The sequence below is a fragment of the Balaenoptera physalus genome (genome assembly GCF_965194825.1).
Source record: "Balaenoptera physalus genome assembly, chromosome: 15".
NCBI lineage: Eukaryota > Metazoa > Chordata > Mammalia > Artiodactyla > Balaenopteridae > Balaenoptera > Balaenoptera physalus.
Genome location: NC_138894.1, coordinates 14,096,039 through 14,111,174, shown reverse-complemented (window position 1 = coordinate 14,111,174; position 15,136 = coordinate 14,096,039). Strand labels below are relative to the sequence as shown.

Sequence of the window (15,136 nt, the reverse complement as noted above, 5' to 3'; positions counted from 1 at the left end):
CCCCAGAGAGAGAAACCTGCCCAAGTTTATGCCAAGATCGTAGAGTTCATTACCAATTTAGTAAATGCTCATTGTGGACGTTGTCATAGGGAGCTGGGTAGACATACTGAGTCTATGTTCTTAAACCCACGTGCAACCCCTGATCCCCACACTTGGCCACCAAACCGTAGTGATAAGGGATGCATTTCCCACCCTACCCATGGCCAAGAGCTATCTGGCGAGAAGCTACCAAAACCTGGGCAACTCTAAGCCTATTTGGCTAACTTGCTGCATTGCCTTACAGCTGGGAGGATCTCAGGAGCCAGGATAACCCCTCAGCCTCCAAATACTCCCCATTCTCCATCCTGACATTCCACCATCTGTCACAGCTCTTTTAGCTCGGTACATTGCTCCCTGTTACAATGTTACATGCCTCAAATATTATCAAATATTAATATATTAATAATGTTCATCATTTAAACTTTAATACTGTGGGTTATTGGGAGGGAGTGTAGTTGTAATTTAACAGATCCTCATTAAAGAAAGATTGAAATAGGGAGATGAGAGAGGCACAGCCGGAGGGCTTTGGCACCTGCTGATGGGAGGAGGAGAGGGGAAGAAGGGCAGGCTCTTGGAAGTGGTTGGGTACCAGCTCTGTTGAAGGGGATGAACAGAGCAGTCAGGGAGCGACAGAGTCAGACCAGGAAAGATTTCTTAGAGGCACTTCTTGGACAAGCCATCTCGCCAGCCCCCATCATCTTCATGCAAACAGTAAGTGCTTCCTAAACACTCTTTCGTTCGTGGTGTGTTGGTTGCCACGTGGACGGTTGACTGCTCCTCCTGTAATGTGAAGAGAAGGGCGCTTCAAAGCTAGATTGGACCCCACATTAAATGTGGCTCAATTTAGAGGGGCTTACATTTTCAGTTAAGCCAAACGTTTTCTTTAAACGTCACTCTTAGGTGACATCGTCATCATTATTATTACTATTATTATCTCTGAGATTCTCTTTAGTCTTTTGGAGGACCTTTATTTGCACAATGGGGGTAAAGCAGCTGCCGTTGCTCTCGCTTCGGCTCCAGAAACGTGTAGGCATTTTCCAGCTTCTCTTCCCCCGATTGCCCAAACAGGTCCTGCTGCTGGAAGACACGGCGACGGCGAGGAAGATGGTGCGAGCGGCGGGCTGGTGCCTGACTTGCCTGGACGCGCTGGAAGCGGCGGGCGACGCGGCCTCTCTGCGCGGCCCCTTCGCCGACCTGGCGGTGGCGCTGCAGAGCCTGGGCGGCCTGACCGCGCGCGGGTCCGAGGAGCGCCTGGGCCGCGCCGGCCGCTTGCTGCGGGGCTGCGTCCCCGCGCTGCTCGTGGCCGCCCGCGGCCACCTCCGGCGTCCCCGCGACCCGCGGCTGGCCGCCTCCCGGCGCCACGTCTTCGCTCTGGCCAGGAAGACCCTGGGCGAGCTCCTGGGGCTCCTGGAGCCCGGCGCCGCCCCAGTGGCCCGCGCTCCGCACGGCGCGCTCCCTCGGAGCCTGCGGCAGCTGCGGGAGCTGCTGGCGGCGCCCGGACCCGAGCGGCTGCGCGGCGGGCTGGACGCGCCGCTGGCGGCCGTGGTCTGGCACTGCATGCGCCTGGCCGCCTGCTCCCCGCCGCCCGAGCGCCTGCGCCTGGTGGCCCGTTGCCGCCGGCTGCTGGAGCTGCGGAGCGCCGGCGTCCGGCGCCTGCACCCGATTGACGGGCCTCCGGGGACGGGCGGGAACAGCCAGGAGCCGGGGGAGGAGTGCGCAGCGCTGTGGGCCGCGACTGAGGACCTCTCCCAGGGGGTCCGCACCGGGCTGCTGCGCCAGATCCTGGACACGTTCACCGACACGCAACGCCCTCTTCAAAGACTGGTCCGGGCCGCCTTGGCTACTCCCTCAGTCTCCTCCCGGTGCGATGGCGAGGCCTTGCCTGAGAGCCTCCAGCTTCTCCTCGCTGCTTTCCATGACCAGGCCAACCGGATGCTCAGAGTGGCTCACTTGGTCTTGGTTTGCTGCCCACGACAGCAGACTGGCAAAGACATGGAGGCCACCATGGCAGGCCTTTGGGGGCTTGTGGTCAGAGTGCAACAGCTTTTCTCACAAAGCCCCCAAGGGTCTGGTCTGGACTGCAGCCCTGCTGCCCTGCAGGCCCTGCTTCAGGAGTGGGCCAGGGCATCTCAAGGCTTATTAGCGTGTTTTGATGATGTTCTCGATATTCCTGAGTTCCTGAGTGTGTCCATTCAGGAAATGACCAAGCACCTGGACTTTTTTACATGGGCTTTGAGGAGTGGAGATTCCAGAGAGTTCTCTCCACTTGTGGCATATTTACAGGGTCGAGGGACACACATCGTGCAGGTGATGGGCAGGTATGTGGACCAAGATCGAGATCCTATTTTCCGGAATGGCCTGAGAGTCTTGATCCAGCAGCTGGAGCAATCCTCCCGGGTCCTGGGTGCAGCTGGGGAGCACTGTTCAGGTGGGCACGGCTCTCAGGACACAGATGCACTATTAACCTTGGCGAAACATGTGATCTCTTCAGCTCAGAGCATCCGAGAGGGGCTGGATGGAACCAACCACCCGGATATCCTCAGTCCCCTTCGGGACCAAGTCCAGAGGTTTGACATGGCTGAGAGACGGCCTTATTTCATTCTCTCCAGCCTCCAGGATTGCACAGCTCCTGCACTGAAACACCAAAGGGAGCCTGGGTTGGGGAAAAGCGACCGAGGCACCTCCTATCCACCTAGGGATCATCTTTTTTGCCCCTTGATTCTTGACACCGGTCTACAGAAGGTGGGCTCTCCACTCCCTGCCATCAGCAAACCCATGCTTGCTGTAGACAGCCTGAGCCACCAGGGAGTGACCTCAGCTCACACCATCCTGCAGGACCAGGATGCAGCTGTGGAGGCAGCTCAGGAGGCCCTGGCTGGAGAGGGACCACTGGCGTCAGAAAGGATGACTGGACTGCAAGAAATCCCATCACTGGCACCTTCTATTATTGACCTAGCAAGGGAGATAGAACATTGCACAACTGCTAGAACTGATGGGCTTCTGGAAGTGGCTCTCCAGCTGTCTGGGAAGACCAGGGAAACCAGGCAAAGTTTGGTAGCCATAGCTGGTGACTGGTATTCTCTGTGTCAACAGCTGTTTTGCAACAAGCCAGCAGCTGATCTTCAAGAGAACATGACAGTGTTCATGGAGCTTCAGCAGAACTTAGCCTCAGTGGTTCAACTAGCAGTCAAAAGTGGACCCATGGATTCGGGTAAGAAGGATTCTGACTCAACTGGGCATCCAGAAGCACATTTACAAGTGCAAGGCAGATTGGAGGAGGCCGAGACCCATGCCAAACAGCTTTTGGACAAAGTTCTGGCCTCTGATGGTTTCCAAGCCCCTGGGTCGTGGGAGGAGAGCATTGAGGATGGGTGCCTTCTGTGGTCAGTGGCTGTCCAAGACCTGCTCCAGTGCCTGGAGAGGCTCAGTGGGAGACAAGGCCTGTTCCTACTGCCCCTGCGACAGGCTGTGAAGGACCAGCAGGGACTGCAGGAAGGGTTGGCTCAGGCAGCAGATGTTTCTCAAAGGCTACAAGAGGCTGCTAGGCTGTCTTGTCTTCTGTGTGGGGATGAGCAGGTGAAGGGTGAGATCTCCTTTCTGTGCAGGGAGGTTCATGTGCTCACAGATGCTCTGCTGGATGTGGCACAGATCCTGGCCTCCTTCCCCAAACCATCTCCCAGCCTGTCCACCCGCTTTGAACTTCTCTGCTTGGAGCTCACCCTTCAAGCCAAGGCCCTGACTGGCCACCTCAGCAGCATCAATGCAGACTATGAACGTGTCCTCCAAGGTGCCTTCTGCCCAAGGCTCTCTGTCTGCAAAGACCCCCAGACCCGGCCAGAAGGCTCTCTGCAAAGAATGGTGTCTGGTATCCAAGCTGTGCAGGGAATTGTGGCTGGAGGTCAGGAGTCTGGGCCCTGCCAGGAAAACCTTCTCATGGCTCTGGAGAGCATTCTCGTCCTCACCAAGGAGGTGGCCCAGCGGGTCCCTGTGCTCCGAGAATGCCCAGAGGGCTGGCTTCAGCAGGAGTGGGCAGCCAAGGCCCACCATGCTGTGGCCCAGCTCCAGGCCTGGAAAGGTGGTCACACCAAGGCTTGGAGACTCCTGGCCCAGTGCTTGAAGCCCAGTGATGAAGAGGACCCCACCCAGCCCCAGCTCCACCGTGGGGAGGGTGCATCAGGAGCCGCTGAAGCCAGCAGTGTAGATTCTCAGGGTGCTGCTCCAAGAGACACCCCAGGGAGCTCAGTGGGGACCTGCATTGCTGACCCAGGCATCACCAGGACAGTCGCGGACCTGGGCATGGTAGGAAAGTCAGCCTCTCTCCTTCTCCCCCACCTCAGCCTTCTTTCTAGTCACCAAAGCCCCCTGTCAAGTTCCAGAAAAAGCTCTCTTGGTGCCCACGTGTGTAATTCACATCTGGCAGGCAGCACAGGGCACCCTTTGAGAATCCAAGGTCAGGAACCAGACTGCCTGCGCGGTGCCTGCCTCTACCATTTCCAAGTTCTGAGATCTCAGAGAAGTTTCTTAGCTATTTTGGACTTTAAGATCCTAGTCTAAAAAATGGGAACATTGATACTTTCCTGGCAGAGGGTTGATGAAAGCATCCATGGAAAATACTTGCACTTGCCTGGAACATAATTAGTGCCCTGTGGTAGGGCCTATAATGATTGACTTGCATGAAGTTCCTCCCATGGCCCCATCTGGAGGGGGTTCCCCTTGCTGTGACTGACAGCACTGCTCCTGTGGATCGGGCTGCTTCATGCCACCTTGACCTCCACGACGTTACCTCCCTGCTCCAGTCAGGGGTTCTTTGGTTTGCAAGTGGCAGGAATCCAACTTGAATCCTCGTAGGCAAAAAGAAAGATTTACTGGAAGGCTTCTGGGTCTGTTGAACACCTTCCACGTATAGTCGTTTCCTTCTGGGGCACCAGACAGTGTCAGGGATTGTGGAGCCCAAACATTTGATTTACTTAACATCAACCGTGGGAGATATAATAGGTTGGCAGTGACCGCCCAAGAAGTTCCCAGGTAGATGTGCTCAGCCCAGCGTTTTGTGCATAACCTGATCTGTCCCCTTCGTGACCTTATGCTTGGCTGCCCAGACTCCCCCCCAAACCTTTCCCTGGGCTTTCTCCCAAGATAAAGTTGACCAGACCATGTGTTTCTCCACCCCATTACTCTTTACTTCGTTTTTCTCATTAAAATGTCATTACCATGAGAAAGGCCCTGTTCCCAGATTCGCTGGGAGCCCGGGCCGGCACAGTTCCCTTGCTCCTGCAGCCTAAGCCCGCTTTGCTCAGGCTCCCGCTGTCTTCTCATCTCTCCTGCTCCGTGGCTCCTGGTCTCATGAATTCAGACGTCCTGCCAGCTCCTCCTGATCTGTTTTTCCACAGGGTCTTTCTGACACATACGTAATGCCGCTGACTTCACTGACAGCACATTCTGTTTCTCTCAGTTCAGCTGACACAGTCCCCGTCTCAGCAAAGCCTCCCGACACGAGCATTTCAGAGAACTGCCTGCCCAGGTCAGCTGGCACCCAGAATGGTGAGAACAGCAGGCTCATTCAGCCCCCAGCACCCCTTCTGTCCACGAAGGGGTGTCACCTCTGCTGTTGCAGGCTGCTTTTCTCTGGGTGAAGAGCAAGGCCTCACATTCCAAGGTGCCCACCCCAGGGAAGCATTCTCCTTCATACACCTAATTCCAGTGCATAGCAGGGGACAGTAGGGACAGCGGTCCTGCCGGGAGGGCTACCCCCGGGTGGGAGGGCAATAGGAGAAGGGAGAATCACATCCATGGTGTGTGTCTGCTCCACTGTCCCACTCCCTGGGGCTCCTGGGGGGTGGAGACACCCTCTGCACAGCCCAGAACAGCACCTCAAACTGTGAGCCCCTGAGGCAGGGCATGGCCTTGGGAAGGTGCATCTTTTGGGCACTTGTAAGTCACAGTCTGGAAATTCTTTATTCCAGTTATGGGCTCTTCAACAGAGTCCTAGCCTCCTTCATTACTGAAGAGCCTGGAGACACTGCTAGCTTTAGATGCTTAAGGTCCCTGACAGTTGAATACGAGGCATGAGTTGAAAAGAATATTTCCTAGTTTCCTATCCCTTGGCTCAAGGCCCACCAAATCCCATATTTGCCATTTTCACCCTGGTTTTTAGTCACAACGGTTGAGTCTTAGTCTCAGTTGAGTTCTCGCCTTTCTCTTCATGTCACATAATCCCGGGCCCCATCTGGGCAGCCCGCTGGCCCTCAGTGTGTTGGTCCTTCTCCAGAAAAGGTTCCGACTTGCCCCTCCCGGCAGTCAGGGGGCATCCCAACCTGTCTAAAACGAGGCCAGCAAACAGTTTTCAGAAGGTGGGGGATTATTTAATTGAAGACGTAATACAAAAAAAGCCAGGTGACTTCTCAATATGCACTAGCACAGAAAGTCTAAACTCTCAGCCGCTAAAGTTCAAGGACTTCATCTGACTCATCTTTAGATCCTTCAGGACAAGCACGGTGTCTGGGGCATCGCAGGTGCATGGTAAGTGATTTAGATTGCTTGCTGGGATGCTAAAGACAGCCTAGAAGGGCAGAAGGGGTTCAAATTTGGGGGCAAAATGTTAATGGGAGGGATAGAGCAGATATTCTAGATGTCTCCTGAGAGGAGGGTGGTCTTGAGTTGAGCTTCAAAGGCAGTTTGGGATTTGTATTTGCCAGGGAAGAGAGGAAGGACATGGCAGGCAATAAGAGCTCTGACGTGAACTTGGTTTGCAAGTGGCTATGAGCCCCGGGGCCGCATGCCTGTGCTCAGATGTGCTCCCAATGTGGAAGTGAATAGTTTATGGTTGGAGAGGAAAACAGCCTGCAGTTAAGCCTTCACCATGGATGCCCTGTGCATCCTCCGGCCACCCACCTGGCTGGTTACTGTTCTTAGCATCTGGACAACTTCTGAGTCAAACCCAAATGATCAGCGCTTTCCCCACATGCTTGGCAGCTGTTGCCTCTGCTTGCTCCTGGGCCAAGCTTGGGGCCAAGCACCACACTTAGATCCCAGCCTCCACGGTCTCCTGGTCCCAGACTCACATACGTCCCCTTGTCTGTCACATGGCAACCGCTCGCTTAAACACCCACCTGAGCTCTATAGCTACAGCCAAATGATGTGATTCATCCAACCCCTTCCTTGGATCATTGGTCTCCTGATGTCACATCTTTCGCCCAGCACCCTTCCTGCGTGCTCGGCAGTGAGTGGAGCATGACAAAGACCGGACAAAGTGGCCAACAAGGTTGGGGTGGAAGGGACACATGCCTGGAGCAGTTATCCTTTGATTTCCATTCCTCTCCTGGTGAAATATTTCGATCCTCAGACCGAACAGGATTATGAACTTATATCTCCCAATTTAGATAGAATTTGCTATCACACTCATACTTTTCCAACAGCTACGTTACGACCTTTCTGAGACATCAGTATGCTACGTTGGGGTCTTGGGAGAGAAGTCAGGGTGTAGGAAGGCTGAGAGGTTCCTCCCACCCATGTTCTACTTCCCACCTGCACCCGGGGCACAGCCCCTACCCCCAGGAGCTCAGGATCTGGTGGGTGAGGCCGAGAGATGATCAAGGGCACTCTTGACACTTTGTTATTGGGTTTACCTTCAAGGGCAGTACACCTGGTCTCGATTCCAGAGTCTGGAAGAGGCTTAGGAGAGGCTCCACTTAGGGTCCAAAAAAGAATAACATGGCCTCCCCACTTCTGGTTGGCAGAAGCTGCTGTTTTTCTCACTAGAAAATAATAAGCAAGTTAATAGGGGAAAAATAATTATTCATACCAGAACTGTAAAGTCCTTCCATATGGAATAATTGATATGAAACTGTCCCAAAGTAGGGACATTCAAGGATTCCTGAATTTCTTCAAGGAGCTAGAGATTCTCCCAGGTAAGCCCTGGAAATTCACCAAAGGAAAGAAAATGTGATATTTTAACTATACTGGGGATCTGAGTCTGCCCGGTTGCAGTTTATGCAAATTCTGGGTGAAAGGAGCACAGAGCAGTAGGGATTCATTGTTTCCTCTTGTCACTTTTTTCCTAGATGTTTGGAGGAGATTGTCAAGAGCTGCTGGCATGTGGGGATCAGGAAACCCTCTTGATTCCCACTCTTCTTTTAAAAATGGTGAAGAAGCCATTAACATCCCCACTGCAGTTCAAAGATCTGAGCATCTTGAATTTCATCAGTTCCACCCTGTCTTCTTCTTACAGCACCAGCATAGCGGCACCCCTGGCGGCTCCCCCGGCTGTCCAGCCTGGCCGCACACTGAGGTGGACCTGCCTCTCCCAGAGGATGGCAGCGTGAACAGTGGGAACAGAATCACCCAGGTTACCCAGGAGATGGCCAAGGAGGTGTTCCTGATGGCTCAGAGTCTGAGGAGGAGAGGATGCATCTTGGTACTTGACCTTCAGTGGGTGGTGGGAGGATTGGGCACCACGGGGGGAAATGGGTCTCCCAGCTGCTGTCCCGCAGGAGCCAGGACAGAGGGGCCACGAGCGGGAGCCATCGGGCACGTAGCATTTTTCGGTGCTGTCTTCTCTCTCCATCTGGGCGTACCATAGAGCTCACTTCATTTTTCTCTTCCCTCCTCCTGTGGGCTCGTTACTAAGGCTTTGTCTTAGTCCATCAGGGATCTAGATAATTTGCCGGAAGCTGCAGTTTAGTAAAATCAAGACCGATTCCTATCCCAGAGGATGAACTGAAGGGAACCATTTACGTCTTTAAAAATTCCCCAAAATAGAGGTAACAGGGCTGCAAGCTCCTGAAGGATGGCCATTCAGGGCCAGCACAGCCTGGAGAGGATGGGGGCTACTTTCCACTGGCTTTGGGGTGGGGGGCAGCTTCAACCACAGGTCACCTGTTCTAATTCTCTTTAGCCATCTCCTTGATTCAGTGCAGTTAAGCATCATTTGCCATCCACACACACATCAACATTGAAAACAATAAAAGAAGTCCATTTACTGAGTGTGGGGACCAGAAGGAAGAGATCGAATGGCACCAAGAGCCATTTAGAAAATGCCTTCTAGTGTAGGTCTGCTGGGTACTCATGGCCCCCAAACCCGTGGCTGGGCCACACGCGGTAGAGGAGCGGGGCCCGGAGAGAAGGTTGGATGTCAGGGCACCTCCAGACTAGGGGACTGCAAAGCCAAGCCCAGCAGCCCTACCACACCCAAGACTCAGACCTTTCATTGGCCTCTTCTTTCTCCCAACCCACGTCCACTTCAGTTAGTTTCTCACTGGAACAGTTACCCCAAGGTCATTAGGTCAAAAGTGGGAGCAGTTACCACTTCTTGCTGACTTCCGATTTCCTTCCAAACATCTCAGATATTCTAATTTATATAGGACTTGGGTGCTGATGGGTCCATGTGGCTGAGGGCCCAGGAATATGCAAATCCTCCAGCCCGTGCAGTTCCCTGGGGAAATGTGCGCTAAAGGGAAATGACAAAAGGAAAAGCAAATGGTGATTTTTAACAGTGAGGCTAGTGCCTGGTAAAATGGAGTGACTATGCAGAATTTCCCCACGAATCCTCCAAATCTCGATCTTAATACCAATCAGATTTTAACAACCAAAGTCCCTGGTGCTCTTGAGTAAAACAGAGAAAAGAGTTTAAAATGGCTGGTTGGGGGGTAACAGGCAGCACAGGCATGGGGGCAGAGCAGTAATCTTGAGTCAACCGAATTAGCAACTCTTCAGCCCTGAGGCTGGGGGCAGAACTGGAGGAAGCAGGGAGGAAGATGGGGAGATTGGATGAAGGTTTCCCTTGGAGAGGCAGAAAAGGTAAGCATCTCCTTTCCTGGCAGAGGTCTACAAAAGATTATTCTCATGTGGTTTGAGTTTTCCCTGGCACCTTTGAGACCCAGGTTATGAGTTCTGGAATATTCCAGCTTGACCTCCTCAGTTGAGCCCTCCCCCTTCACACATGGAGATGTTCTTACTGAAGACTTTCCAGCATCACGACCTTCATCAGCACTGTCTGTGTGCCAGCAGAGAATGATAGCCATTCCTCACGTCATTATCTAGGTCAGGGAAACTGTCGCAGTAATGTGTACAAAATAAAATACCCACAGGAAAAAAGAGGGGTTCTCTCACCCTCCTCTCTCCTGTTTCTTTAGTATTCCTTTTCATTCTTATCCTAAAGACCAGTAATTCTGAAATCAGGTAATCAAACCCACATTTGGTACAGGGAGAGAGCTGACAGATGCAGAGCTTGCCTAAACCCAAGCCTTATCCAAAGAGAAGTAAAGTACACATTTTAGGACTCATTTGCTAACTGGGGTGGCATATCATAAAACAGAAACAAATTCTCGAGGGTGTAAGGACTCATGTATTCTCCTGGGACATCATAAAGAAGTGTGCTGCCTTGGATGTTTGGGATGGGGCTTGGTTTGGGGTTGCAACATCAGTTTTTTAAAAAGAAGGAGCAACATAGTGTCAAATGACCTGGCACAGATTTGGCTAATTTAGGACTGGCTGCTTGAGTTCTGTGTTTCAAAAAGGCTCTCCCAGTTGAAAGGGAGGTTTCTCGGACTGGTCTGCCCTGGAGCTTGGAATTGCGTGAATTAGGCATTGGACACATCTGTACGCACTCCTTTCTTATCTGGAATTGCAAATACCTCTAATAAACTAAGCCTCTAACATAGGTTTATTAGGATTGTTTTCTTCCTTACTGGAGAAGCTGAGACAGCATGACACATGGAGGAGAGGGAGCCAGGAAGTGGCTCCCCACCAGGGCTGGCCATTACGAAGAGAACGGGGCAGACAAAATTAAGTTATGTCCATCCTCATGGAATTTAGAGGCCCCTCAACAGGGCAGGTACACTAAAGAGTCTGACTCCGTTTTTAATGTTTGCTGACAGCTTTCAAGCCCCACCCACTCCTCCTTCCCCTCGTGCTCCACATCTGGGCAAGCCAACAAGAAGGTCCAGGCATGGTCTCCTTTGGTGCTAGTAGGAAGTTCAAACCACACAAGCCCTGACTGTTGAGTGGAAACTCCCACCCTGGCCCCATTCCCTGACCACAACAAAAGCCAGGCCGGTCTCCTTTCCTTGTTCTCTGAAGCCTTTTCAGACCTGGTTAGGAAAAGGCTTCTGTCACCAACCCATTAATTATCAGTTCCCAACTGGGAAGCTCCACATGTGGCTATAGGCCTTTGACCCTTTGGTCAAGCCAAGACCTCCTTCACCCTGCACGTTCCTCACACCTGGCCCTTCTTAGGGGCCTTATCTCTGCCCCAGACCTGCTGAAAACTCTCTCTGAGCCACTTCAGGCCACAGCTCCTGTGCAGAAAATCTAGCCCAAGACCAGGAGGCTGGGCCACCTTCCCCTCAGCGGTCCCCACGGGCAGATGGGCCTGGACCACCTCATTCTGTGGTTTTCAGGAGAATAAGCTTCTTGCTAACCTGGAGTGTCTGGACTTGAAGCCTCTGGAGGAGGTTCAGGACATCACAGTTTTAGACCAAGCTAAAATATGTTCATTCCGGGGCTGAAATAAGTTGTACCAAGCAAGTTTTGGATGTTTACAATTTGCCACCGATTTCTTAGGGAAAACCTGTGGAGGCGTTGTTCACCTACTTCCAACTCTTTCATTTCTTTTGGTATAGACCAAAGAACAGCTCATTACCTCTGCCAGGAAAATTGCGACTTCCGGACAAAACTTCGCCAGACTTATCCGCATCATGGCTAAGAACTGTGTAGACCAAAGATGTTCCCAGGAGCTTCTGTATATGGTAGAGCAGATTCAGACAATGAGCAGCCAGCTCCGCGTCATCTCCAGGTAGGAAACGGCTTTGAAGGGAAGTTGCTGTCTTCTTTCTCGAGACCCAGAGGGAAGGCTTGGAGGGGGGAATATAATTCCTTCTTTTGTATACTCCCTTTAATGTTTTTTGTCCTCCAAGAATCTGCATTTATTTGGGGAATATCAAATGTTAAAAATATAGAGTATAATTACAGAGCACAAAAAACACATTTAGGCTACTGTCATTTCTCACTGTATCACAAACATATCTGATAATATACTTAAGAAAGAAAAAATATTTAACATGGAAAACTAGTTCCTGAGTAGGTGTGAGGATAAAATAACCATAAGGATTTTTTAAAAATTTTTTCTATTTTTTTTGGCGGCGTTGCATGGCAGGCGGGATCTTAGTTCCCCGACCAGGGATCGACCCTGTGCCCCCCACAGTGGAAGCACAGAGTCCTAAGTCCCCATAAGGATTTTTTAAGAATCAAATACATCAGAACTTAGGCTCTCCTTCAACATCGGCCCCTCCTCCCTTCATAACAGTGACTCCAGTGGTGCTTCTGGGCTCACAACACTTCAGGGTTAATATACAAGCACAGATGACTGATGTCTACTTTACAATCATGTTTACATTTTCACCATTAGCTCTCTATTTGTTTTTATACGAATCATATCTAACAAACAAGCTGGTTAACTCTAAAAATACACTAATTGCAAAGTGAAAGCATTTTAAATGTCATTTGCCTAGGAAAAACTATGCCAGCACAGGGCTTATGTTAAGATTAATTCATTTAATGTGCCCAAACTCTGGAGTTGAGCAGTTTTTGGTCATTGTCTCCATATAACAGTTTTCACGTTGACAATATAGAACACTGGAATAGAAGTATAGGATGGTTTCATTTCCACCCAAGTCCCTTAATACCTGCAGTGGCATATTCATCAGTAACAAACGTTTATTAGTAATATATTATGGGAAAGCTTGGTAGTTAAGACTATTATCAATTATTGTGAGGCATAAAAATAACATCGCCAAGACCAGGGTATATAAATTGTTTTTAAACTAAACATAAAGCCTGGTTACTGTTCTCTAGGAAATATTTCAGGCACAAAATCATCTCACGATTAGCTACCAAATTTTTTCTACTTAAGATACAGGAACTGTAATTAATTTTAGCATTTCAAATATGGGTATTGTTGTAAGGGTACTCCGGATTTGTTTAAGTCAGGTATAGTAGGAGATGCAAACATGGACATGACAAGGAAGAAGGAAGAAAACAAGGAAGACAATCCCTCACGGACCCTTAGAAACAGGAGTCATGTCGGTAGGACCACAGAGGGAAGCACCAGGGTCAGTCAAAAAGCAGAAGGAGTGAGGGGAAAGCATGGACAAATCCTTTACTGTGTTTTTGTGGGAAGGAATGGACAAGTCAGGGGAAGTAGGCTAAACAGGTTTAGGATTGGTTAATTTGAATTTGGCCTCTGGAGTATAGAGATTATCTCTAGCTGTCTGGCACCTGGCCCTGGGGTGATCAGGGCAGGGGAATAGTGGCCCAGAGTATAAGAGCGCTATAAAGGAGAAGGTTGGGGGTGTGAACTTTGGATTGGTTGGTTTGCATGTATAAGTGCACTTGCAGGCAAGTGGTTTACTCTAAGAATTGGCTAACCCTGGGAGGGGCAGTCTTTCCAACGTCAGATGGCCCTAAGATAGTGCATCAGAAACACAGAAAATAAAAAGGCATGATTAATACGGGTACATTTATCAAGCTCTCAGTCCTCGAAAGGATCTGGAAGTCCTGAGATTTTACCAAAGTTAGTCACTTAAGTCTCACAGCATCTTCATTTTCTTTTTAATTTTAATTTTTATTGAAGTATAGTTGATTTACAATGTTGTGTTAGTTTCAGGTGTACAGCAAAGTGATTCAGTTTTATCTAAATCAATCTATCTATCTATTCTTTTTTTTTAAATCAATTTATTTATTTTTGGCTGCTTTGGGTCTTTGTTGCTGGGCGCGGGCTTTCTCTAGTTGCGACGAGCGGGGGCTACTCTTTGTTGCGGTGCACGGGCTTCTCACTGCAGTGGCTTCTCTTGTTGCAGAGCATGGGCTCTAGGCGTGCAGGCTTCAGTAGTTGTGGCATGCAGGCTTAGAGCACAGGCTCAGTAGTTGTGGTGCACAGGCTTAGTTGCTCCGCAGCATGTGGGATCTTCCCAGACCAGGGATCGAACGTGTGTCCCCTGCATTGGCAGGCGGATTCTTAACCACTGTGCCACCAGGGAAGTCCTATCTGTCTATTCTTTTTCGTATTCTTTTCCACTATAGGTTATCACAAGATATTGAACACAGTTCCCTGTGTTATACAGAAGGTCCTTGTTGTTTATCTATTTTATGTATAGCGTCTTCATTTTCATTGGTGAAAAACAACTTGTCTCAGTAAATTCAGTTACACTCAGTTTAAAGCAAGTATCATTGAGGTGTGTGATTCAATTAAGAAATATCAGTCTGATCTTTGATTAGAACTTTTACTTTAAGTCCTGAATGCAATTCTAGACAAAATTTCTTGTTCCCTTTCATTATGTATGGATGTTGGCATTTATTCTGCTAGTTCTCTTCCGTTATTTTCATTAAAAATACTTCTTAGCAGACTCACAGATATACAGAACAAAATAACGGTTACCAGTGGGGAGAGGGTAGTGGGGAGAGGCAATATAAAGGTAGGGGATTAAGAGGTACAAACTATCATGTATAAAATGAGCTGCAAGGATATATTGTACAACATGGGGAATATAGCCAATATTTTATAATAACTATAAATGGAGTATAAACTTTAAAAATTATAAATCAATATATCGTACACATGTAACATATAATATTGTGCATCAACTATACTTCAATAAAAAATTTTTTTAAAAACATACTTCTTGTTAATTTATAGATACTATATGAGTCATACTTTCTTAGTATCAAAATATAAATTTTATGTTAAAATGTTAAATTATACCTTAAGAACTTTCTTTCTCTGAATAGTCCCTACAAAGGCATCCCAGCTTTCTGGAAGAGGCTCACATTGTAAAACCTTCTGGTATTTGTTTATTTGAGATTACACCTCTTACCTGGTATAATGTTAACTGCTTTCCTCCTGTCAACTCCCAAGTGTAAAGGCCTCCTTGGCAAGAAGCAAGTCCTCTGAAGAGCTCCTGGTGGAAAATGCACAGCGGCTCCTCCGTGCTGTCTCTAAGACTGTGAGGGCTGCAGAAGCCGCCAGTCTCCGGGTAAGTGCTAATTCCAAGGGTGGACACTGGCACAGATATGCACAGGACCATGACTCAGGTCACAGGCTGAG

General features: G+C 49.7%; 1 protein-coding gene across 2 annotated transcripts in view; it reads left to right on the top strand.

Moving 5' to 3' along the window:
- Window positions 1-255: 255 nt before the first annotated feature.
- The window catches only part of LOC309643763 (uncharacterized protein), a 28,243-nt gene continuing 13,362 nt past the window's right edge, over window positions 256-15,136 (top strand). Inside the window, exons 1-4 of one of the 2 annotated variants that reach the window (XM_082426761.1) lie at window positions 256-4,338; window positions 8,267-8,452; window positions 11,658-11,830; window positions 14,948-15,065. In XM_082426761.1, the coding sequence (XP_082282887.1) occupies window positions 1,018-4,338; window positions 8,267-8,452; window positions 11,658-11,830; window positions 14,948-15,065 (3,798 nt within the window). In that variant the 5' untranslated portion in view covers window positions 256-1,017. Of the gene's footprint in view, window positions 4,339-5,491; window positions 8,125-8,266; window positions 8,453-11,657; window positions 11,831-14,947; window positions 15,066-15,136 lie in introns of those variants that run through there. The other variant, XM_082426762.1, reaches the window with a different exon arrangement.